This window comes from Oxyura jamaicensis, chromosome Z (genome assembly GCF_011077185.1).
Source record: "Oxyura jamaicensis isolate SHBP4307 breed ruddy duck chromosome Z, BPBGC_Ojam_1.0, whole genome shotgun sequence".
In the NCBI taxonomy this organism is placed as follows: Eukaryota; Metazoa; Chordata; class Aves; order Anseriformes; family Anatidae; genus Oxyura; species Oxyura jamaicensis.
Window position 1 is genome coordinate 3,153,638 of NC_048926.1, and position 23,362 is coordinate 3,176,999.

Here is a 23,362-nt window from a genome sequence, read left to right on the forward strand (position 1 = left end):
AGGCAAGTACATGGCACAATGCAGCAACTTAGAAATGAGGAGCCATTTCAGGACTGTAAATTACTTTGACATTCACTTCACAGCAGTCATTGCTGTACTGTCCAAGGGCTACATTTTTTTTAAGGGTGAGAAATGGTCAGAGGTGAGATTCTGCCCTGTGCAGAAATATGGACAAGGACTTATATAAATCCTTATATATATAAAAATTTTAAAAAGAGGGTGTCCCTTACCCAATTCCTCAAAAGCTGTAGCAGACAATACTTGCCCGCCAACCTGCTGTTCCTGCTCTCTCCTGTGTAAGGGATGGTAATAACCAGTTTTTGCAGCCATCTTACTAAAACAAGACTCACAAAACTAAAAATCACAGAGCCAAATGACTCCCACAGTCTCAAACACCTTATGTACTGTGAAGATGCTTAAAACTGACACTAGACTTTCTGCTTGGTTGGTTTGTTTTGTTTTCTGATGCTTAAGGATGAATCCTTAAAACTACAGACGTTAATTGAAAGACTCCTGCTTATTTCAGTATAGGTTAGATTATATGACTTCTTTTCCTCTAATTTTGGCTTGTGACTTGCACGCCACCTTTTAGCTAGAAAGCATCTTCTCCCCAAGCCTTGCATCTACAATGTTTAAATTATGTAAACAGTAAAACTCACAAATTGTGCAAACACAACTTGTGTAACATCCTCTCATTGATTATAGCTGCTCAAAATAAAATCACATTGATTTCAACTGTAATGATGCCAAGACGAAACACATTTGAACCTGTTTGGGGCTCTCTTTGGTGGATGATTTAAGTTCTGTTGTCCTCCCAGGTGAAGTTTTTGATGATGGTCGTTGCACTGTCTGATGCTTTGTCCTTGGAAGATTCTGAGAAGAGCTTGCTGCCCTAGAATGCAAGTTATACCTTCAAAGGCTTTCATAACCTTTTTTTTTTTTTTTTTTTGTCTTCAAAATACCAAAGATTAAAAGGCACAGTTTTCAGACAAAGCAATCTGGGGGCTAACTTTGCTCCCACTGAAGTTAAGGCATCAGTTTAAATGACATAAAAGTTCAATGCTCACAGCATTCAAACACTCCACCCCACCTTATCCCACACTGCAGAAACTTTGCAGATTGTCTGCATCTCCAGTTGGGAAGTAAACCTTTATTTTTATCTACAAGATAAAGAAAAATCCACCCCACAGTATCAGGGGACTCTAGGCTAGTTTAGTATCCCTACAGTATCACAACAGTATTATAACTACACTGCATATTGCTCTTAGAGGAAACTTTTCTGCCCAGAAAAAGCCACATGCATTTCGCTTACCTTCTGTTTTTTCCTGCAGTTCTCAGCTGTTGTTTGTTTTCTGCTGTAGCAAAATTAATATTAAGATGGAAAATAATTAAGGACTATTATTTAAAAAAGGACAACTCCCCCCCACCCCCCCCAAAAAAAATATTTTTGAGCATATTTTAATGACCTTGGAAATAGCAAAGCGTAAACAAGAACAGCATGATTCTAAGCACTGCAAGCTTGCAAAAATGTTTCAAAAAGAAACAGATTGAAGAGAGCAGTTTGGATCCAGGCTTGTTAAATTTTTAGGCCCATTCAGTTTTTGATTTCTTTCATCGTACTTTTAAACCAAAACTCTGCACTGGTGTAGCCTTGAGTGCTGTGTGGTTTGGGGCTCTAGAACAGCAGAAGGACATAATGCTAGCGATTGTCCAAGGGAGAACTACAAAGATGGTGAAGGGTCTGGAGGGGAATATGTGTGAGAAGCAGCTGAGGTGCCTTGGTGTGTTCAGCACAGCGCAGAGCAGGCTCAGGGGAGGCCTCATGAGGCCTGCAGCTCCCTCACGAGGGGAGCGGAGGGGCAGGCGCTGAGCTCTGCTCTCTGGGGACAGCAACAGGACCCAAGGGAACAGCATGGAGCTGGGACAGGGGAGGGTCAGGCTGGGGGTTAGGGAAAGGTTCTGCACCCAGAGGTGGTCGGGCACTGGGACAGGCTCCCCAGGGACATGGGCATGGCACCAAGCCTGTTGGAGTTCAAGAAGCTTTTTGACACTTCTCTCAGACATGGGGTTTGGCTTTTGGGTTGGTTTTAAGGCAGGTGACAAATGACCAGGCAGCAGCTTCTCAAGTGAGACATGCAGGAGGGAGGCTGCTTCTGCTTCAGGGACACAGGCAGATGCATCTCTGACAGCCTGGTGGCAATTCAGGGCTTGTGTAATAGAGTACCACATGTCTGGGTAGCTTTACTGACCAAAAGTGGGTACTGAGGGCTTGTAAAATGTCTAACAGATTTATTGGCTTTAGGGAATTGTTTGCTTGGACCTATGTTCATGGATGCAGCCTTGGCTACCACACAGTTTGACTACGTTTGATGTAATAAATGCTTTCTAATACATTTTCCTTCTTGATTCACAACAAATCCCTTTGGTTTTGTCCTGCAGGGCTGCTCCTCTTCGTATTAACACGAGTCAATAAGTTCCAGCTGTAAATCTCTCCCTCATGCAGATAGTTTGCTTCCAGCTAGTACCGATCTTCCGTATCACCCTTAATGTCATGATGACTGCTAGCTTTACTGCCTTTCAAAATCACTTCACCTATCCAGGTAATTTTATTATGGTTGTATAACGTTCCATTTACCTGGGGTTTCAAAGTTGCTCGCAGTCATATGCAACGATGAAAACTGCCTGAAGATGCTCCCAGACCATCACCCCTCCCCTGATTATTACATTTTTCTTACAAGAAATACAGGAAGAGATGCTGGTGTTTTCTGCACCCTCCAAGCTCTTCATAACTGACTTATGCGGTTGTTCTTATGACTTCTGTAAGTTACATTTTGTACTCAAGTACAAAATCATTCAGGATCTCACAGTCATAACAGAATGCTCATGTTCTGCTCTACCTTATTCTGCATCATTCAGTTATATCTCAGACTTTTAAGTCCTTTGGAGAGAATATATTAAAGGTAATGTGCCAAATGTGTAGGTTTATAAAAATATAGAAAATAAATGGTTAATGGGATTAGTGGTAATAGACTTTAAAGCACTAGCTTGGATGAGCTAAGACGTAATATTTCATTTAAGTGTTTTATTTTACTTTAAAAGTTAAATCCAGGATAGAATGGACTTACTATTCTCTCTCCATTAGAAGAAAGAGAGAATATACCCATGTCATTTTGCAGTTCCATGGCATTTTCCAATACTTAATTTGTTTTTAAAAGACTGAAAAATATGTTCATCTTGTCCCTCTACATAAAGAGGGAATGGGAGAGCAGAAAGGATGAAAGCCCCATCTCTTAATTCTTAGGTCCTAGGAATATAGATCTATAAGAGAGTTCAAACATCAAACATGGACATACATGAGAAGTGTTGGGAGTGCATCAGCAAAATATAGTTTTTAGGCTTAGAAAAATCAAAAGCTTTCTTTAGGAAAACAGCCACGTACCAGTATCCAGGACTTTCTTGGTAATTTTAGGGTATTTTTGAAATTTTACAAAGTAATAGCTTTCATATTCCATCAAAATTGTCTCAAGATCAATGTTGTCACAAACTTCAAAGCCACGTAAGCCTAATGTTGTCTCTTGTTCCAAAGCATTTGCAGCATCAACATACCTGGTAATTTCAAATAACGGAAAGAACAAAAACCTGAGTTATTACTTTACTGTGATTTCTGAGAGAAAGAGCAAGCAATGGCATTAGTAAGTATATAGCAGTTTTAAGTTGTCCACATCTCTTTTATTATAAAAGCCATAAATCGTATTTAAAAATACTTTCAGCAAAGGATTAATCTAACATATTTGGAAATGATATAGGATGCTTTTGTTCCAGGAATTGAAACAAATTAGCACAGCAAGCTGTCAAGTTATTTAATAACAGTTTAGCTCTTTCTCATATGGAAGCAAAGGCCCTTGCTGTCCATTGGCCCAACAGAGGACAAAAGGACATGTTACAGGAGGTCACAGACAGGAACACAAATGTAGGGCAGTAGTACTATTTTAATTACTTACCCTTCCTCAATTAAGTAATGCAAAATTAGAATGAGGAGATTTTTTCGACGAGCTTCTGTTCGCAGCTCATCCTGTGAATTAAGACAGAACTCTAGATCAAATGTAATATTCTCTTTATTGCTGTAAACAGCATCTAAATGTAGCCTGTGGAAACAAACAAATTAAGACAACAGCATGTAAGAACTGTAAAACAACTCACTGTTAATAAACGGAAGTAAAGTGGTTTTGAATGCAATTTTTCTTACACATTATCAGGGCTAGTGGTTGGGTATAAACCTTTTCCTAGAGAAAATAAAATTAGCTTGAGGTTGAAAAACAACTTCCTGGCCTTGCTATGACTATGAACCTCCAACAGGTTGTGAATTTCAGGGTAGGGCTCTTGCAGACCTTGTGCACAGCATCTCCAAGAGCTGTGCAAGCAAACCACGTGCTCCACTGGGGCTGCATCCCTCCCGTGCAATTAGAAACCCATTTTCTGAGTGCTCGAAGTGACTGAGAACAGGCCAGGGATCTGCACAACTACACTACATTATGCAGACCTGCTGCACACTGTTGACACCTCCCATCTTGTGGGCCTTGTTACATAGACACAAAGGAAATGCACTTGAAGAATTAATAGTTTTGGATGATGTCAAACTTGCCCAATTTTAACACAGGAGTGACCCTGTGTCCTGGCACACAGAAATTTCAGGCCAATAGATTTTCCCACACAGCCTGGAGAGACTGCATTCAAAAATGGTTCAGAGATAACAGCAAGGCAGAGTAAGACATCTCTGCCATTTTTCAGCGAAGCTACACCTATGGGAGTATACAGTGCAATATTAAGTATAGCAAAAGGGGCACTGGAAACTAACCTAGTAAGATGCTGGAACAAAGCTTTACCCTGATGAAAATTACCGTATATGCTGGATGTCTCCCGACGTAAACTCTGGAATCTTGGGGTCATAACAGAAGTTGCTACAAGGAAAGCTCTAGAAATCAGCATATTGACTTCGCTCATTGTGATCTGAAGCTGGGATCACAGGAAAAGCAGGTAAGGCCAAACCCACAGTTAGGTAAATAAATTACTTCTGGTCTCTTCGAGGACGCTGGCGTTCAGCATTACTCTTGAGGACCCAGCGTGAGCACAACAGACTGGCACTGACTTAGTGGATGGGGAAAGAGCGACCTTTTTTATGTTGCTTGCACGGCACATACATACTGCTGACCGTGTTGTGCATGTTGCCTGTACAGACACCCACCCCCAGCTCCTACCGCACCCAAACAGTGGCTGCCTCAATCCCAGAGAAGCACAGCCCTACTGTTAGGGCTCTGCAGGCCACCAGCCCACAAATCTTCACCCTCTTCACGCTGGAAGGCAAAGCCCCAGCTTTGGTAGCAATGACTTCTGCTGCACTCTGCCACCGCACAGCGTGCAGACAAGTCAAAGAATTACTACTGATCAAGGCTTTATGCTTTTAAATCCCAAAAGATGCATAAAAGGAATATTTGCAGAGCAAGGCAATTATACTATCCTTCTTAGTCTCGTGGAACAAAGCACCACTCTGATTCCACGAGACCAAGAAGGATAGTATAATTGCCTTGCTCTGCGAATAAAAAAAAGTGCAGATACTGGAGAAGCCTTTATGCGTCCAAGCCAGAGTGCTTCTGGGTGGTGCAGTGCACTGCAAAACCAACTTACTTCTTCACCTATCTGCTCCCTCTACACTGCCCATAGCAGCAGGTATCACACAGCATTCTGCTGCCCATTTGCACGTTTAAGATAGCACATTCAGCTATTGTTTTATTTTGGAACAAACCAAAATACCTACCAGTGTGTTTACCAACCTGTAAAAAGTACCGGGCAGAGGACGCAAAAGGTCAGCCAGTATGGCAGTTATTTTCCGGGGTGTTTGTTTCAGATGTGGGGCCATCTAGTGACACCACAAGGAAAGAGCTGGGGTTTGCTTTCAATATTTCCTGCCAGTTGGAAATGTATTTTTATTTCACGTATTATAGAATGGATTGGTAAAAACTTCTTTCTGGTTTTGTAGCCAGATGAATTAAACTGGCTGGGAAACGGGGAAGAAAACACACACCACTTTTTACTTTGGCTACTTTTTCTTGTCTTGATAAAGTTACAGAGCCACTCTGTTCCCCTGTCCATAATGAAACTACAATACTATTTGACTTTCATTGGTGGTGCAAAGACGATTTTTGCAAACCACTTCGGGCAGAAATTGTGCTCTGGAAATGTCCAGTGGATCAACAACTTCTGAATTAAGTTGATCCATTCCAGAGAGGTGCTGCAAGCAGAAATGAACCAGTTCTGTGAATAGAAGACGAATGCAAATAAAAATTAGCTGTTGCATTTGCCCACATATCAAAGGGTGAGATCGCAGCATTCTCTGAGTACTTATGACATGGTATGAAAACATAGTAGTTGCCACAGATGACAGACACATCCATGTTTGAGTATTTACAGTAATGCTGAGAGAGGAATTGCATCTGTCTGGTGAACTGTCAAGCTCACGATCAATGCTTGAAAAGAGTCTGTATTCTTGTCTGTCTTCTGCTGTTAGTTCCATCAGGTTGCTTCTGCTGTCTCTAGAGGTATTTTAAATCCTAGTTTAGACAGTGAAGGCCAGCAGCTCGAATACTCTTCTAGGCAGAGACTTGCCTTCAGATGTAGAGGAGAGCATCGTGTCCCTGTACTCACAACCCACTCCAACCTCACCATAATGTTCTTCTTGGGTTGGCCAAGCAGAAGCAAGATTGAACCTTTATACCTAATAAGAGTCCCATCTAAAAATCAGAAGATAGTTTAGACTGAGAGGTTAATTCTATGTTTATCTTTTGTTAATAAGAATGCAAATAGCAATGGCTAATTTTAGGAAGTTAGCCATCTGTCCAAACAAAGTTAACTAAGCATTACATCACTTGAGTAACTGACAGAGACTTGTGTTGGATTGGATTGAAAAACAGAACACAAATCTCTGGTCTCAGTTCTGTGAACAAAGAGAAATGAAGGACCTTTCCACACACACCTCTTACCAAATCAGAAATCTTACCAGTTGGTTGCAAACAGACCACTGCTTCCTTGACCAATCCCATCAAGCCACCTCTTACAGCCATTTACTACTATGTCCCCTTTCCAACAGGCACACAAACCTCCACATGTGCCAGTGTCACCAGCAACTGCACACATGACCAGCTCTCTGCCCATGCCAATCTCCCTTCTGAAACCCAGTTTAGCCCCTAGAGATTGGCCCTCACTCCAAATACATCCACAAAATCTGCCTGACAGTGCAGACAGACAATAACACTGCTGGGACTTCAGCTGCATGTAGAGAGGCAATGGTAAATCTTATACAGTGTGAAAAAAATCAGAGTACTTACGAGTACAAAGTTACTTAAAATTCAGTTTAGTTTTATAGTGATTTAGCCTTCCTGTTTAATTAGTATTTGGAACTGCATGTTGTTTATAGCCACTGGTATTTCAATAGATGTTTAAGTGTTTAAAGTTTAATAAGCTCCTATTCTTAAAAGAACAAAAAATGTATGTAATTAAATTTTCAATTACTACAGGGGATTTTTGGGTCCATGCAATTAATAAAAGCTTAAGGCACTTAAGCATGATCTTGTTTTAAAAACTAAATAGTTGAGCACTTAACTAATTATCTCCAACACTTATAGTGTATTTTATTTATTTCTAGCTTAACAAAAGAATGGTACGTACTCCTTTCTTTGCAGCCATTTAAAATTAAACTCTATTAAAGTCATGCATCTTTAACTGCAATTGTTTGTTTAGTTATTTAGTTACATACCTTTTACTAAAATGCATTTACATTGTAAATCAACCTAGTCTCTGGTGCAATCCCATCAAATTAATGGAGCTATTAAAAGATTAATTTAACCCCACTATGTTTCATTAGTATCTGACCCCGTATTTCTGCATGAATATGTATGATTGCATGAAGAATTAAGTTGGAGAGTAACTCACAGTTGAGAAACTCGAAAGTTACAACCCTACCGCTGTAATGTTTCGCCCTTGGACATCCAGCTGAGGTCACAACTCACTAAGATGACTTCAGAGGGGTCTGTGATTAGGGATTCATCGAAGAGGCAAGCAGTTAGCTCTATAACCACATCAGGGAAGACCTCATCATGATAAGCACATGGTGCCTCTCCCCTCCTGGGCCTTTGTGACCCCTGGCAAGTGCAAGCTGACCCCATGAGCCAGGAGGGCGAACATAACTGAGGCATCATGGACTCCACCGCACCCTACCCCCAGTTTTCCCTCTCCCCTAGTCCTTTGCATGTTATAACTGAAGCCTTGCCAGCGTTTTTAGAAGGTTCAATTATTGTTTGGCATGCTGACAATATTTTTGAAACACGAGCAGAGAAGGGAAATGGTGAGTTTTAAACAATGTATAAGTTGGCTGCTATTGAATAGAATTTCCCAGCACAAAGAAAAGATGCTTCTTTAGGCTGTTCTCTCTTCCAAATTACACAAGGCTGCTGCAAACAATTGAGTTGGCAAAGCTTCTCAACAGGGATTACAAATAGCTTTCATAATTAAAAACATACAGCAAGCTCACAACAGAAGTTATAGCTGTCCTACTAATAACACTAGGATGCATTTGAGAGGTATTACAATTAAAATCTAAAGATGTTAAAATTTGAGTCTGGTGCACTGAAAATCTTCCAATTCCTCCCCTTTTGCAGTAGTTACATGCTGTTGTTCACAAATTCATGCTCCAGTGTTAGTGGCTTTCCACGAATGCCACTCGCAGAGTACTATTACCTCCCTCCTCTATGAAAACCACTGCTGAAGTCAGGTTTTACATTGCCAAGACCTCACTAATTTGAAGCAAAATGCATTTATGAAAAATGCATTAAAACAAATGGCATTTGGTACAGTAAGTTATTAAACAATACAAATTTAGAACGCTGAGTTTACCAATTAATAAGCATTAACTCTCCTACTTATTTGTAGGAATTTGCTAAGTTACACGACAGTTTGCAGTAATATTGCTTTTGAGATTTTGTGATTTACAGGACAAACATAGAAATTACATGGCAATGAAAGCCAGTGAGATGCCTCACAAAACAAATTTCTGCGATTTTACAGCTACACTGAGTTGCTGTGAATAGCCATAGAGTTGTACAGCATACACATCATTATTACGAAATTTCTCTGATGAGATCTCACGTCTGTGTGAAACGAATAGTCCATCCTTCTTCCATTTGGGGCCTCAGATCAGCATTCCTGCTTTTTTCCCTGCAAACCAGTTTCCCTCTCCCTTCCCAGCCACGCATGTTGCTCCTTTTCTCTCCCAACTCCAGAGCCAAGCATTTACCAGTACAGACACAGAGTCGTAAGACAAGCAAGAAGCACAGCTCTGGCGAAGCCAAAGTGCTGCTTCCTTGTGTCTGCACCTCTGTCCCACTCCTCCCCACCACCACCCTCCCAGTCTGAGGGGCAGCATCTCAGGTATGGCTCTTGTTTCTAGTTGGAAGGTGAAGCTCAAGGCACAGGCTGCATGTTCCTGCGAGGGACGTGTGTGTTCCTCTGCCTCTCTTTGATGCCAGCTGCTCCCTTTGGCCAGACCAGAAAATCCTGCTGCTAAAGGGTCCATCAGAACACACTGACCAGAGAGAAAAACAGACTGAGGCGAGGGAAAGGCTGGTTTGTATCACTGCAACAAACGAATATGGCTCAAGCTAATAAAATATTTAGCTAAGCAAATGTTCATACCCTGTACTTATTACCATTAAATAGCTGGGATTGGAATGAAATTATTCTACTGGACTCTGTTCGTAATATAGTTTATTTCTTGAAACAGTTTTCCCAAAAATGGTAGGTAACAATAATCTCTCCATTCTACAACACATATTAATGGGAAAAAAAATGCCCCATAGGTAGGTACAGGACTGGGGAACCAGAAACTCCAGACATTTAGTGATACAAATCAAAGATGCAGTGGCCTAATTTTTAGATACAGAACTGCAATACTGGTATTCAGAAATCAGAAATTATGTTCCTAGGCTCTATCCACAGAAAAATAAGTCAAGAACCTTAAAACAAGAATAAAAAAAAAAGCCACTCCTCTTGGCACCTCAGCTGATGGGCTTAAACAAAGCAGGCTTCAAATTTCTGCCCCTGTACAGAATACAAACACCTCTTATCCACCCTGCATACTACGAAATCCCATCTTTCCCATCCATTCTGCCTTTTGGCAGAACAGAGAAATCAGCTTGTAAATCAAACCAACACAAACTCAGTGGTCCAGCTGAGGAGGAGGAATTCTTGAATTCCAGTTCATAGAGACATTTCTGCATTTAGTAGTCAAAACCAGCCCTAGCAGCAAGGCTCACCAAATCCCCGCTGGTGAGGTTGCAAACCATCTCCCTTTTCCCCTGCCTGCCCAGCCCATGTCTTGCCGTCCTGCGTGTTAACACCATTGCAGTACCCATCTCAGGGCACCTTCCTTGGTGGTTGGCATCTGGGCTCAGACAGAGAGTGACACGGAGACTCCCATTCCGAGGTAAATACGTGTATCATCTGCTAACCTGCTAAACCAAGAGGCTGACATAACCTACACCTCAGTCCCCAAACTGCTCCCAGCAACCACATTTTGTCAGATTAATGCCGTGCCAGCAGGAAATGGTGCACACCACAGGGTGCCAGCACAAGCAGGATGTGGACCTGTTAGAACGAGTCCAGAGGAGGGCTACAAAGATGATCAGAGGGCTGGAGCACCTCTCCTAGGAAGACATGCTGAGAGAGCTGGGGTTGTTCAGCCTGGAGAAGAGAAGGCTCTGGGGAGACTTTATAGTTGCATTTCAATACTTAAAGGAGGCTTAAAGGGTGGAAAAGGACTCTTTACTTGGGTATGTAAAGATGGAACAAGGGGGAATGGTCTTGAAAAGAGGGGAGGTTTAGACTAGACATTGGGAGGAAATTCTTCACTGTGAGTGTGGTGAGGCCCTGGCACAGGTGACCCAGAGACGTTGTGGATGCCCCATCCCTGGAGGCGTTCAAGGCCAGGCTGGATAAAGCCCTGAGCAACCTGATCTAGTGCATGGCGTCCCTGCCTATGGTGGTGGGGGAAGTGGAATTAGATGATATTTGAGGTCGCTTCCAACCCAATCCATTCTATGATACTGATTTTGGGGGAAAGGTTTTTGGCACTCCTGCAGCACAGCCCTGCTGCTTATCAGTTCAATCTGGCCAGCAGGTGGAGACAAAAGATCAGGTTAAGAAATACAACAAAATAATGCTGCTGTTGGGCTTCCTGGAGCCTTGACCCATCCTCACCTGCGGGATGAAGGCACAGCAGGGAAGACCAAGCTTTTTGCAAAATGGGTGGGAGGAAGAGGGAGAAAGGCATGTGGGCTTGTTCCCTTCACTGCACCAGCTCCTACCACGGACAGGGGACAAAGAAGCCTGTGGTGCTCTGATGAAGGGACACCACCAGGGACACTCCCCCACAAACAGAGTGGAAACGAGCAGGATGGACATGGGAAGACCCCCACTCCTATGGAAAGCTGGGCCCACCGCTGTTGCTGAGACTGCCCACGGCACTAGGCCCGCTTCCTGCAGCTCTGTGCCCCCCCCAGGCCCTATTAGTTTGCACCCCCCCCCCCCAGATCCTATTATTAGAACACCCCCAGGCCCTATTATTAGAACCCCCCCCCAAGCCCCGCCCCTCAGACCGCTCCAGGCCCCGTAGAGAACGCCCGAGGCAACCTTCCTCTCCCCAAAGATCGCATAAGGGCCTCCTCAGGCTCCCTTCATTGCCTCCTCAGGCTCCCTTCATCCCCCCCTCGGACCTCATACGGACCCCTCAGGCCTTGTAAGAACCCCTCAGGCCCTATAAGGCTCCCCTCAGATCACATAAAGACCCCATAAGCTCCCCCCCCCTCCCCCCTCAGGCCCCATAAGGACCCCCCGAGGCTCCCTTCTGTCCCCCCAGACCCCATAAGAGCCCCCTCCAGGCCCCACAGGCCTCCCCCCCTGCCCCATAAGGGCCCACTCCACTCCCCCGCAGGCCGCCATGATGGCGCCGGACCCTCCATCATCCCCCAGGCGCCTGCGCCCCGCTCCCCCGCGCAAGCGCAGAGCCGCCACTCCCGTTCCCATAGCAACGGGGCCACGCGGGCCCGCCGGCCCCAGGCCCTCACCGCCTCCCTCGCGTGGCGGGCGGCTCGCAGCGCCCCGCACGGCAGCTCCATCGCGGCGGGCGCCGAGGAGGGGGCGGTCCGCGGAGAGCCCCGCAGCCAGCAGCCGGCAGCCACCGGCCGTCACAAGCCGCCGAGGCCCGCCGCCACCGGCTCGCCCTCCCGCAGCCAATCGGCGCGCCGGGTTGTGCAAGATTGCTCGGAGAGCTAGCCAATGGGATATGGAGAAGGAGGCGGTAGGTTGAAGGATAGCCAATCGCCGTGGGGAAGGAAGGCGGGGCTGGTAGCGGGGCTGGCCAATCGCCGCCGGGCTTACCTGAACGGTGTGGTGGGGTGTTTTGGCGGGCGGGCCGGTCCCGCCCACAGAAGGCGAGCCAAGGGAAAGTAAAGCAAGACAAAGCAAAATAAAGCATATCGAGGCAAAATAAAACCACCCATGCCAACACAAAGCAAAGCGCTACAAAATAAAGCCAGGCAGCCCCGCGCAGCGTTAGGCACGTCCCGCTCACCTGGGCGGGTCCTGTCACGGTGCCGGGCGTTAACGTGGAGGCCGCTGGTGCTGAGCCTCTGCCCCCTGCACACCAGTGCTTCCCCCGGGGATGGCTGCAGGTGCACCTCCTCTCCTCAAAACCTGCTGTTCCTTGGAGGCCAACAGCTCAACAGGCTGCTGCCTGACAGTGAAACCTCGAATTTCTTCACGTCCCACCCTACGCTTGCTCTGCACCTCGTTCTCGACATCCAAACAGTGTTTCCTCAGGGCAATCATCGATTCCCCCACAGCCCTCGTCCTTTTGTTGCAGCCCTGTTTGTAGTTTAACTTCTCTTAAACATTTCCGATTTGGTGTGTACCAACAAAAGATTTCTAATCCCCCAAGGTTGTTTCACTACTTACCTTGAATTCCACATACCTCTTGTTAAAACTCTCCTTTCAATATGTCCTGCTCTCAGGGACGTCCAAGCAAAAATGTGACTTCATGAGATGTTAACTGTCCAGCCAGCAGAGCTACTCACATGTTGCACTATAATCCTGTTACGCATGTAATTTAATACATATATTTTTAATTAAATTTTTCCCATAAAGCATGGTCTTTTCAAAGTGGATCAGATTAATATCGCAGTATCCATCTTCGGTCCCCTCTTACTAGACTTTCTGTTGTGGCGTTAATGCTGCAGTAGAATAGGTAATGGGTTCATTTTCCATTATTGGGTACTTTTCTTTTATGGCTCTGAAAGAGAAGTTCCTGTAATTGAAGTTAGTATTCATGTCATCCCAATTAGGTTTCCAAGATCATATCATTACTGTTGAGAGAATAGGCTTTGCTTGACTGGAGAGAGTTTTCTACATCTCTTTTAAAAGGGTAGAGGCATCTTAATGTGCTGTTTTGATGGAAAAAGAGAGTCTCAGATCCGTAGAACACAGACTTGAGGATAATTTTCATATGTTTCTGAAAGAATCTTCCAAACTGTCTTTAGAGACAAATGTACATCCGCAGTCAGGGAGGCCTTTCTCAGGACTGTGAAACACCCATGATAGCTCAAGCCTGTCCTTCGCAGTTAAATCTGCAGGGACAGACTGCTGTATCCGACTAGCATTGACTGTCAGGATCAGGGTGTTCACAAGCAATTCAACAGCCTACAAAAGACATTGCTAGGGCACTCATCTAGGCCTCAAATTCAATAGACGTTTAATAAAAATAACAATGGTCTGGTAAACAACTTCATAGTCAGCATTTAAATATTTCACTTGTATGCTAATAACTAAAATATAGCTGTATCTCCTTAGTATACTAGGGTAAGCAAGTAAATTAATTAACATATATTTCATCATCAGAAATGATTAGAATATTAAAAAAATAGAGAAGAGTAAATTAGATTTCTAATTTACATTTCAGTCCGGTATTAACCATACTTACTTAGGCTGCTATCTCTTCATATATAATTATTTATTATAATAATTATAATATACTAATATATATATAATAATTCATAAGTTATATATGTATAACTTCACCGCATGTCTTGATATAACGAATACAATATTACGTCCTGTCTAAGCTCTGTTTTTGTCAATTAGCGGGGCAACAGAAAGTGCAGATACGAAGCACCCACGTGGAGATTTCTTTCCAATAACAAGTATCCTACTCAGAACATCTTGTCTCTAGTCAAAGCCCAAATTTTTACAGACAGCAGTGCAAACAAGTGGGCCTGTAAAGTTCTATATGCCCCTCTAAAGCTAACAGAAGAAGGGAAGATGTTCAGCATCACTTGATTACAATTTCTCATCTACTTTCTTTGGTGTTAATTTAAAAAGTAAATGTTTCCAGGCTGAACAAGCCCATCTCCCTCAGCTGCTCCTTGTAAGCCTTGTTCTCCAGACCCCTCACCAGCCTCGTTGCCCTTCTCTGGACTCGCTCGAGCACCTCCATGTCCTTCTTGTAGCGAGGGGCCCAAAACTGAACACAGTACTCGAGGTGCGGCCTCACCAGAGCCGAGTACAGGGGGACAATCACTTCCCTGGCCCTGCTGGCCACGCTGTTTCTTATACAGGCCAGGATGCTGTTGGCCTTCTTGGCCACCTGAGCACCCTGCTGGCTCATATTCAGGCGACCATCAACCAATACTCCCAGGTCCTTCTCTGCCAGGCAGCTTTCTAACCCCTCATCTCCCAGCCTGTAGCTCTGTTTGGGGTTATTGCGCCCCAGGTGCAGGACCTAGCACTTGGCCTTGTTGAACTTCATGCAGTTGACCTCGGCCCATCGGTGCAGCCTATCCAGATCCTCCTGCAGAGCCTTCCTACCCTCGAGCAGATCGACACACGCACCTAACTTGGTGTCATCTGCAAACTTGCTGAGGGTGCACTCGATCCCCTCGTCCAGATCATCGATAAAGATCTTAAAGAGAACTGGCCCCAGTACTGGCCCTGGGCTCAGTCCTAGGGATAGTTCTCTTTAATATCTTTACCTTTAGTATCTTACCCTAATTAGAGCTTATTAGAAAAACAAACCAACTACCGCTGTGATACCCTGCTGGATAGGGCTACAAATTGGCTGCTCTTTTGATGGCTAGTGCCACACCTAGTTCTGCAGCTTCTTCTGCAAATCATACACATGCAGAAAGAATTGAGGGAAATGCTTTAGGAGTTGTGGTGGGGGGTTCTAGGAGGAGAAAGAAGAGGCATTGGAAGAAGAGGTATAATAAAAAGCACCATGAGAGGCATTGGAAGCTAGAAGAATGTCTGATGTTTGAGGTAGGTCATTTCAAAGTTTAGTAGAAAGAAAACTGTTGGAAAGGCTGAAACTTTGGTAAGTTGCTAGCTAAGGTGGCTCACTGTCTGAGGTGATTGGTTAAGTGTGAAAGTCTTAAAAAATCTGTAGTGAAGAGTTAGAGCAAAAAGAGAGATGGATTCTAGTTACTGGAAATCTCAGAAGAGGGAGATCTGAGAGAAATGTTGGTTTGGAGACAGGATAATGGAGGGAAGACAGGCCTGTGTCTTTTGCTTTTGCTTTTGCTGTAGGGCCCTAGCAAAAAGTTTAAGCAGTATGGAGTAATTGTTTTCTCAAGGGTATGACCCCCATAAAAACTAGCAGAAAGATTGTAAAGGAAAACTGGGGCTGGAAAACAAACAAACAAATAAAAAACTACTTTTCTTTAATTGAAAAATTACAGATAGGCAGTCAAGTAAGGTTATCTTGTGATTGTGTCGCATTAAAACACAAACTTTAATCTTTCTGCTGTTATCTCAGTGAATATGGGGAGTGAGATAAATAGGGAGGTTTAAAGATTTGGTTATGATTTGAGTGGTGAGTGTAAGTGAGAAAAGAAATATCTAGCTCTGGTGTGAGTTTGAACACTGCTGTTTCCATGTGCATTTGAAGGAAGAAAGATGTGAGGGTATTCTGAAAGAAGAGAGAAAGCTTTGGTCTGGCCTGTGCTGCTGGGTGCTTTAATGATCTAAGAACCCTAACCTGTGGATTGACTCTTTAGTCTGGTATTGGAATGCAGGGAAAAAGAAATGTCTGATGGACTTGCTTAGTTCACCGAGTTGAACTTGTGCAATGGTGTGTCAGAGAGCACACGTTATTAGACTGAAAGCTGCAAATTCCTCCCTTTGATTTAAAAAAAAAAAAAAAAAAAAAAAAGGCTTTGGAAATACAGAAGTCCTTATGTTTAAATCATCAAGGAAATGACCATTGCAAGACCAAGTATAGGATCAGTTTGTGTAGTCAAGGACTAGCTGCCTGTGGTTTAAAGCTTATGGTTTAAAGCTTTAGCACTTTAAAACGAAGGGGTTTGCCCTGGACCAGCTGATAATAAATAAAGAGGAAAGCCTGCCTCAAATGACTATTGCAAAATTACCGGTAGCAATGTTAATTATTGAATTCCAACGTGACTGCATCCTGTAGGGATATTGAGTAGCTAGCATGTATGGCGGGCATCAATACCTGCTATAAAAGCTGAGAAGTTTATTGACAGCTGTGCTGAGTGGGGATATGTATTGGAGTCCTGCGATACCCTTTCATTTCTGTGCTGCCCCAGCGTGCCAGAATCGCCTCTGCTATCAGTTTCCAAAACTGTCTGCCAGAATACCTCCTAGCGAAGCTGGACTTTGCCTGTTAAGAGGTTCCTGGCTTGGTGCACTCAATTTGTTCTGAGGTATTTTGTGGCTTAGTCACTGCTCTGAGCCTGTCAGCTTCACAAAAAAGTGCTGCCTTTTGGTTTGTACAGGAAAGCGTATTTTGTATTTCAGACCTTTTTTCTTCCAGTGTTTCTCCAGCTTCTTGTTTCAGTCGGTTTGGATGCTTGCCTGCTTGTTGGCTCAGTTTTTGCTTCTCATTGGAATAAATCAGTTGTTTGGTTTAATGGTTTGGTTGCCAGTGAAACTGAATATTGTGACTAGGTAATTATTGTGACTAGATAATGATCTCTGGCTGCTTTTGAAAATAGTATTCTCAGCTGCACCTCAATGTTTATTTTTCTGTAAATGCCTCAGTGTTTCCCTTACAGCAGGAAACCCATTATCCAATTTTGAAGTTTACTGCCAGTGACATTTTTGCCTCATTTTTTATTAATAAAATGTGTCACATTATCACTGTAACGCAAACGATGTGTTTTGGGTTAGATGGTCAAAACTAGGAAAGCTGTAAAATTACTGCTGGAGTCAGATCTTCTCATTTAATACTCTAGAACCACGAGTCTACATGAGCTTTTGGTGAATAACTCTGCTTAAGTTGCATATGAGGTCTAGTAGGATGTGTGCATATTTAGGATGGTGATGACTGAAATGCGGGACCGAGAGGGTTCCTAAAGGGTACCTAAGCACGCAAACACGTCTTTTAAACTTAATTTTGGAAGAAGGAGCGCCCGGGGCTGCGGGACGGCGCCCTTAATTTGGGGCAAAAAGCAGCCCCCGGGGGTGCGGGATGGCGCCGGGCGCCCTCACAGCAACGCCCCCCGGAGCCCCTCGCCCTGAGGCGGGGCAGGTCCGCAGCTGCTGGGCGTCCCGCGGGCCGCCCTCTCCCTGCCTCCCCGCGGCCGGGGGCCGGCTTGAGGCCTTTAATTTTTGCCTTTTTTTAAAAAATTTTTCTTCAACCCCCCCCCCCCCCCTCCCCCGCCGGAGCCGCCCTCCTCCGTCACGTGGCGGGGGCGCGCACCGGGTGCACGATGGTGGTGGCGGCGGCGGCGGCGGCGGGGCCCGGCGACGGCGGCGGCGGCGGGAGAAGGCGCGGGTAGAAAATGGCGGATTTCGAGGAGCTGCGGGTGAGGAGGGAGAGGCGCGGCGGGGTCGACATGTCGCCCGGCCGTCTGGGGGGTGCGTGGGCTTTACCCCGGCCTCTCCCCGCCGGGAGGAGAGGCCTCCGTCCGGGGCTGCCTTCGACCTCCCCGGGAGGAAGCGGGGCCGCTTTATTCCTTTATTTTTTATCTTATTTTTTTTCCTTCCTCCCCCTCCCGACATCTTTTTTAGAAGCCGGGGCGGCTCCCCCTGGCCCGAACCGGGCTGGAAGGCGGCACAGGGCTCGTCTCCGCCGGGAAGCACGGATTGCTGTATTTCCTCGCAGACATGTTGGCTTTAACCTTTTATGTTACAGCTCTTGCGTGACAGACTCCGGCGGGGGGTGTCCTTCGGGGGTTTAGGTGTGTCCACAAAGAGCTGGCTGCGGCGCTTATCGCATTTCTTCCCTCCTTCTTCCTTCATGTTTTTTGGTTTTTGGCACCTTTGGTGGGGAGGGAAGCCTTGCCCTTGCCCCGCATCCCCACCTGCAGAAGCACTGCCGACCGAATACCTCACGGATGCCCAAGCCTTCCCCAACTCTGGTGCGGGAAGAATGAAAGCCAGTGTAATGTGGGCTGCTGAGTTAGGATTCTGTGCAGAGAAAGGTCTGAGGTCTAATAGTCTGATCAACGGTGGGAAATGTGCTGCAACCACCAGAGAATTCCCTGCGCTAGGGCTTCTTCAGCTTTAACGCTGCCCTGGTGTAGGTGAGGAGCTCGGTCACGAGCGCCTCATGGAGAGAGCTGCGTTTCCTTGCTGGAGAAAACAGTGCTCTATCTCAATCTTGGGTTTAAGAAGCATGCCTTATTTTTTTCCCCTTAGTTGTTAAAAGGTTATTTTTAATTTGTGCGTGCATGTTTTCTTGCTTAGTGCTCTGACTCACTTGCAGCCTGCTTTTTAAGAGCTCTCAGAGGGTGTAGTAGCTCTGGAGGTGGCTAAACCCCTGCTGCTAACTCTAGCAGGGATTGCTCTCCTTTTTGTAGCCCTTCTTGAGGTTTGAGCCAGGGCCATGATTTGCGTTTTTCCGAAGCACTGTGCTCCTTTATCTAGATACGCCTAAGTGTTGACAGTTTGGAATTGGGTACCTACATGCCTTTAAGATTGTATGCATCTGAGGTGCTTGCCAAAAGTATCACAGGAAATACGGAGGGGGAAAGGGAATGGGATTTCAGGCCAACTTCAAAACTCTCTTTTCTTCACTGGAAATAAAGTATCAGCTCTTTAAAAAAAAAAAAGTGCTAGTCTAAACAGATGCCTCCTGGTGTTTCCATTCATCTTACTAGTAACCTGGAGTGCCTTGGAAATGAGTGCACTAGGCTGGAGCTTCTCTAAATGTCTGGTCATTGTGCAGTTGATGGTCCATTTTGGGAAAGCTCTGATATTTTCTGGAAGATAATATGGTAGATTGCCCCATGTCTTTGAGGCCTTTACTGAGGTTAAGTTGTCGTGTCCCCCCCCACACTTTTTTTTTTTTTTTTTTTGGAAAGAGGATATGTTTGGCTTGAACTTGGCTTGTGGGTTTATTTCACTTCAGACTGCTTTTGGTCAAAGAGGAGATATTACCAGATATTACTTGATCTTTGGGAGTGATCTTAAACTACTGCTTCATAGAATAACATGGGATATTTTTATGGCAGTATTGTTTGCTGTCACGTTCATTGCAGTTTCCTGTAGTATGTGATCTCTGCATGACTTATAAAAGGCCACCGGGGCAATTTGAAGAGTTAAATTTATTTTATTAAGTTGTTCAGGACTTAATAAAGGCAGGAGGTCAGAGTTCTCTCTTTTTTTTTTTTTTTTTTTTATGAAGGGTATATATGGGGCAGCTTTTCTCTATTGTCAAGGTGAAGGATTATCTTAATATTTGTTAGTACCATCCCTGCCATCCTCTGGATCTTTAAAATAAAAATTCTGGGGGCTGTGAGCCAAAGGGACGTGGCTGTAGTGGAAGAAAACAGATTCAGAGGAACCTGCTGTTACATCAAGCCTTCTGAAAATCTTTAGGTTTGTTTAAGGATTCAGGAGTAGCTGTAACTGCTGTTGCTTTTTTTCTAAGATATTGATGAAAACATACAGTGCAAGGCTTGCATTTGGGGACTTAAATCTAGAGAGAGAATTTACTTCAGATAACCCCCAATTAATTAGTAGCGTTTATTGCATTCTGTAAGTTCCAGTTTCTGGAATATTAAGTTGCAGAGAAGATGTGGTGAGCACAACTTTTGTGTGTGTTTAGAGATGCAACTTCTAGACCCGTTGGTCACAGATGTTTTTAACCATGGCTCATGCCTTTATCCATAATCTTCACTAAGCCTGACAAATGTCAAAGGGGTTACATGGACAAAGGTGGATGTGGCACAGACATCTGCAGCCTGTGGTGTGGAGGCACAAGGTATTGTGTGGATGCTTTGGGTTTTTTTGAACAGAATACACCCAGGAGCATGAACTACAGCTCCTTCTGAGAGCCTTTTGTGAGAACATGATTCCAGCTCCCACCAAATTCTGAATTCACTGAGATTTAGCCTGAAGCTATGGTTTGTGTCCCAGAAAATACCGTGGATAAGAGGATTGTTTTCATGTTATTCCTTGGAGGGGGAACATCTCTTGGGTCCTGAGTTTCTGCTGGCATCTTGACTATTTGGTAACCAGTCCATTGTGCTTTCTATCCTTGAACTGTTGCTGATTCCTGGTTTAGAAGATAACAGCAGCAGTCTGATACTTGGCATTTAATCGGATTTTCAAATAATGTGTTAGTTTCCATCTTTATGGAAAACAAAACCTCTTTAGGCAAATGCCTCTGCCAGAACTAATTTGTGTGACACTAGTGATTGGCTTCATGGCTGTTCAGAAAAGACACTTCATTGAGAAGAGATGAAAGTGTGCTCATACAACCTAGAGCGAGGAAAGTCCACAAAATTTACTAGTTCAGGGTTTATAAATGATGAAAGTCACACTTAAAATTGTTGCTCTTACACATCCAATATTTAAGTGATTAAATATGGGAGCTATATGGCTCAGTATTTGAGTACAGAAATTGAAGTCTTGCTCTTAGACCTCTCGTTCACAGCATGCTTCGTGTCTTGTCACTCCTCTGACTTCTCTGCTGGTCTGAGGGGACAGAGTTTTGCCTGTTTGCCAAGAGAAGTCATACTTAGCACTGTCCTTCGTGCCAGGAACGCAGCAAAGTGCTTCATTGCTCCTGAGGAATGGGAGAGATGGGGAGCATGCAGCAGAGAGGGCCCTTGTGGGTGCACAACCTATTTAAGTCTTGTCAACAGTAGCATTCAAACTGGTACCTGTACTATGTTGCAGACATAAGCCTATATTTTAAAACTTGGATTCTAAATTGTTAGCCAGGAAGAAAATAGTTATTTTCATGTGCCCTTTTGCCAAATCTGCTTTGCACTGGTTCATTTTGGATGGGTCCATCCCATTTTGTTAAATGCCTACCAGTCTGGGATGCTGATGTAGAAGTCAAGCTCTACATGTTAATCTGGGGGTAAACATCAAATGATGGAAGAACAGGCAGAATAAATACTGACAAGTTTGTCGGTGACAAGTGGTCTTTAGGCTACAATTAGTATTCAGTGTGTTAAGTAACAGGGTATTATGATAAGCTATTAACAGTATTTTATCAGAGGTTATCTTGCACTTGTATTTCACTTCTTCTGTGCTTTCTAGATGTGTAGTTACTTATTCATACCAGTGAGGGCTATTGTGGTAATTTAAAAGTTTCTTGCATGCAGGATAATTAACAACTAATGATAATGGTTGTGCTGAGATAGGGATGGGGGGAAGAAAGAGGCAATATAGTTTATGGGGCTTAAAAAATGGGATTGCAATGAAATGAGTCAAGCTTTGTTTTGAGGGACTTGTGTGAATATTGAAAATCCTAAGCCAAATACTGATGTTCATTGTGGTATTGGGTACATGCAAATTGTCTGGACTTTTAATGTCAAATTTAGGAATCAGGCTAGAGTTGGTTTGAAGTAAAAAGTCCTTGCAGTTCTGAGGACCTAATGGTCATGCTGTTTGAACCAACTGTTAGCACAGACCAGATCTGAAGAAATATGCTGCTTGCTTGCTGATACAAATTTAACTGGGGATGTCTTTGTTCTTTGGACTTTCAGTTTTTCATCTATAGCTACATCAGCTTCCTGACTACATTTAAATCTTTATCTGGAGTCATCACAGAGATTTTCATCTGAAGAAATGAGTTGCTTTTCTTAACTGGTGTTACTAATTTCTAGCCCACTCTAAATAAGTACGCATGCAAACTTACTGCAGAAGACATTACAAATGTGCTTCTTTGCTGTAATTGGTGGTCAAAAAGGGCTTAAAGTCAGGAGTGAGACTTTGTGAGGGTTGATGCTTGGTGTCTTCCTTCCCTTTGTAGCTTCCAGACATGTCCAGTAGGCAGTGGGGCTGAAGTAGACTTCTTCATCAGGGACTGACAAGAACTTCTGAGTAAGCTTGTGTTGCTTCTCTGGGTTCAAAGGTGGGGGTTTGCTACCTGAGCAGCTACAATTTTCCTAGAAGCTAGTTATCAGCGGTTATTGTAGACATTTTTCAAGAATGTTATGTTCATTCATATAAGTACACTCGCTGACTGTTAGATCATAGGTAGCTTTGGCCAGGGGAGCATGGAGATCAGACGTTGTTCTAGAGATGCTTTACATCCTTTACTTTGCTCTGAAGCTTGACTGCCAGTAATTTCAGTGGTGTGTCAGCATTTCCAGGACTCCTTAAAATCATGATCCCTCTGAAACGAATGCCATTCCACATACACCTACAGCTTAATGCTTCAGAACAATGTTTCTGCCTGTGAATCATGGTTGCTAAAATTTGAAAATAAGAAACAGAATCTCATGAAACATCTGACCTTCAAGTATGAATCTTGGGGGGTGGGAGGGAGGGAAAGTTTCCGGAGCATAAAAGTACTAGAATTATCCAGTCTTGTTTCTTAATTTTTTAAAAGTTCTGTCAAACTATTCTTTGTGTTCATGGAGAGACAGCAAAAATAAAATGGCTTTGGTCTTCTGTGTTGAAAAAGCTTTTTATTGGGCTGTGCAGCTGTAAAGAATTTCTCTTAAGAGAAAATTGATGGCATTTACATGACACAACTTGAACATCTCATCTTAATTCAGTGATGTGAAAAGCATGTTAATAGCTAGGCTGCACTCTTCTGCAATATTGCTGGAACCCCCAAAAGAAAATAATTTGGTAAGGTTTGTTGGAAATAGATTATCTGTCTTGCACTATGATTATAAATGCTCCTAAGCATATGTTATGCCTCCATAAAACCTTGTTGATTATAACAAGCACCCACTTTGATATGTCTATAAATGGAATAATAAGCTAAACTACATGGATGAGACTAGCTCTGTCTTTATGCTCACGGTTGCAATTGCCTTAGAGGGAAAGTAGC

The 23,362-nt window shown here is 43.9% G+C and overlaps 2 protein-coding genes across 14 annotated transcripts in view; one reads left to right on the forward strand and one right to left on the reverse strand.

Annotated features, from left to right (window-relative positions):
• KATNAL2 (katanin catalytic subunit A1 like 2) overlaps positions 1–12,369 on the reverse strand; it is a 31,044-nt gene extending 18,675 nt beyond the window's left edge. The window contains exons 1-5 of one of the 5 annotated variants that reach the window (XM_035310673.1): positions 12,171–12,369; positions 4,002–4,072; positions 3,440–3,606; positions 1,313–1,355; positions 769–892 (exon numbers count right to left, since the gene is read on the reverse strand). In XM_035310673.1, coding sequence (XP_035166564.1) covers positions 769–892; positions 1,313–1,355; positions 3,440–3,606; positions 4,002–4,072; positions 12,171–12,221 — 456 coding nt within the window. In that variant the 5' untranslated portion in view covers positions 12,222–12,369. Of the gene's footprint in view, positions 1–768; positions 893–1,312; positions 1,356–3,439; positions 3,607–4,001; positions 4,073–4,200; positions 4,854–7,051; positions 7,953–7,983; positions 10,632–12,170 lie in introns of those variants that run through there. The other 4 variants (XM_035310675.1, XM_035310677.1, XM_035310676.1 and 1 more) reach the window with 4 other exon arrangements.
• Positions 12,286–23,362, forward strand: part of PIAS2 (protein inhibitor of activated STAT 2) — a 35,842-nt gene continuing 24,765 nt past the window's right edge. For 5 of the 9 annotated variants that reach the window (XR_004746312.1, XR_004746310.1, XR_004746311.1 and 2 more), the window contains exon 1: positions 17,768–17,924. Coding sequence is in view for 3 of the 9 variants with exons in the window: in XM_035310682.1 (XP_035166573.1) it covers positions 17,901–17,924 (24 nt within the window). In the remaining 6 variants the exon portion in view is untranslated. Of the gene's footprint in view, positions 12,404–15,491; positions 15,510–15,533; positions 15,640–15,980; positions 15,990–17,767; positions 17,925–23,362 lie in introns of those variants that run through there. The other 4 variants (XM_035310680.1, XM_035310678.1, XM_035310679.1 and 1 more) reach the window with 4 other exon arrangements.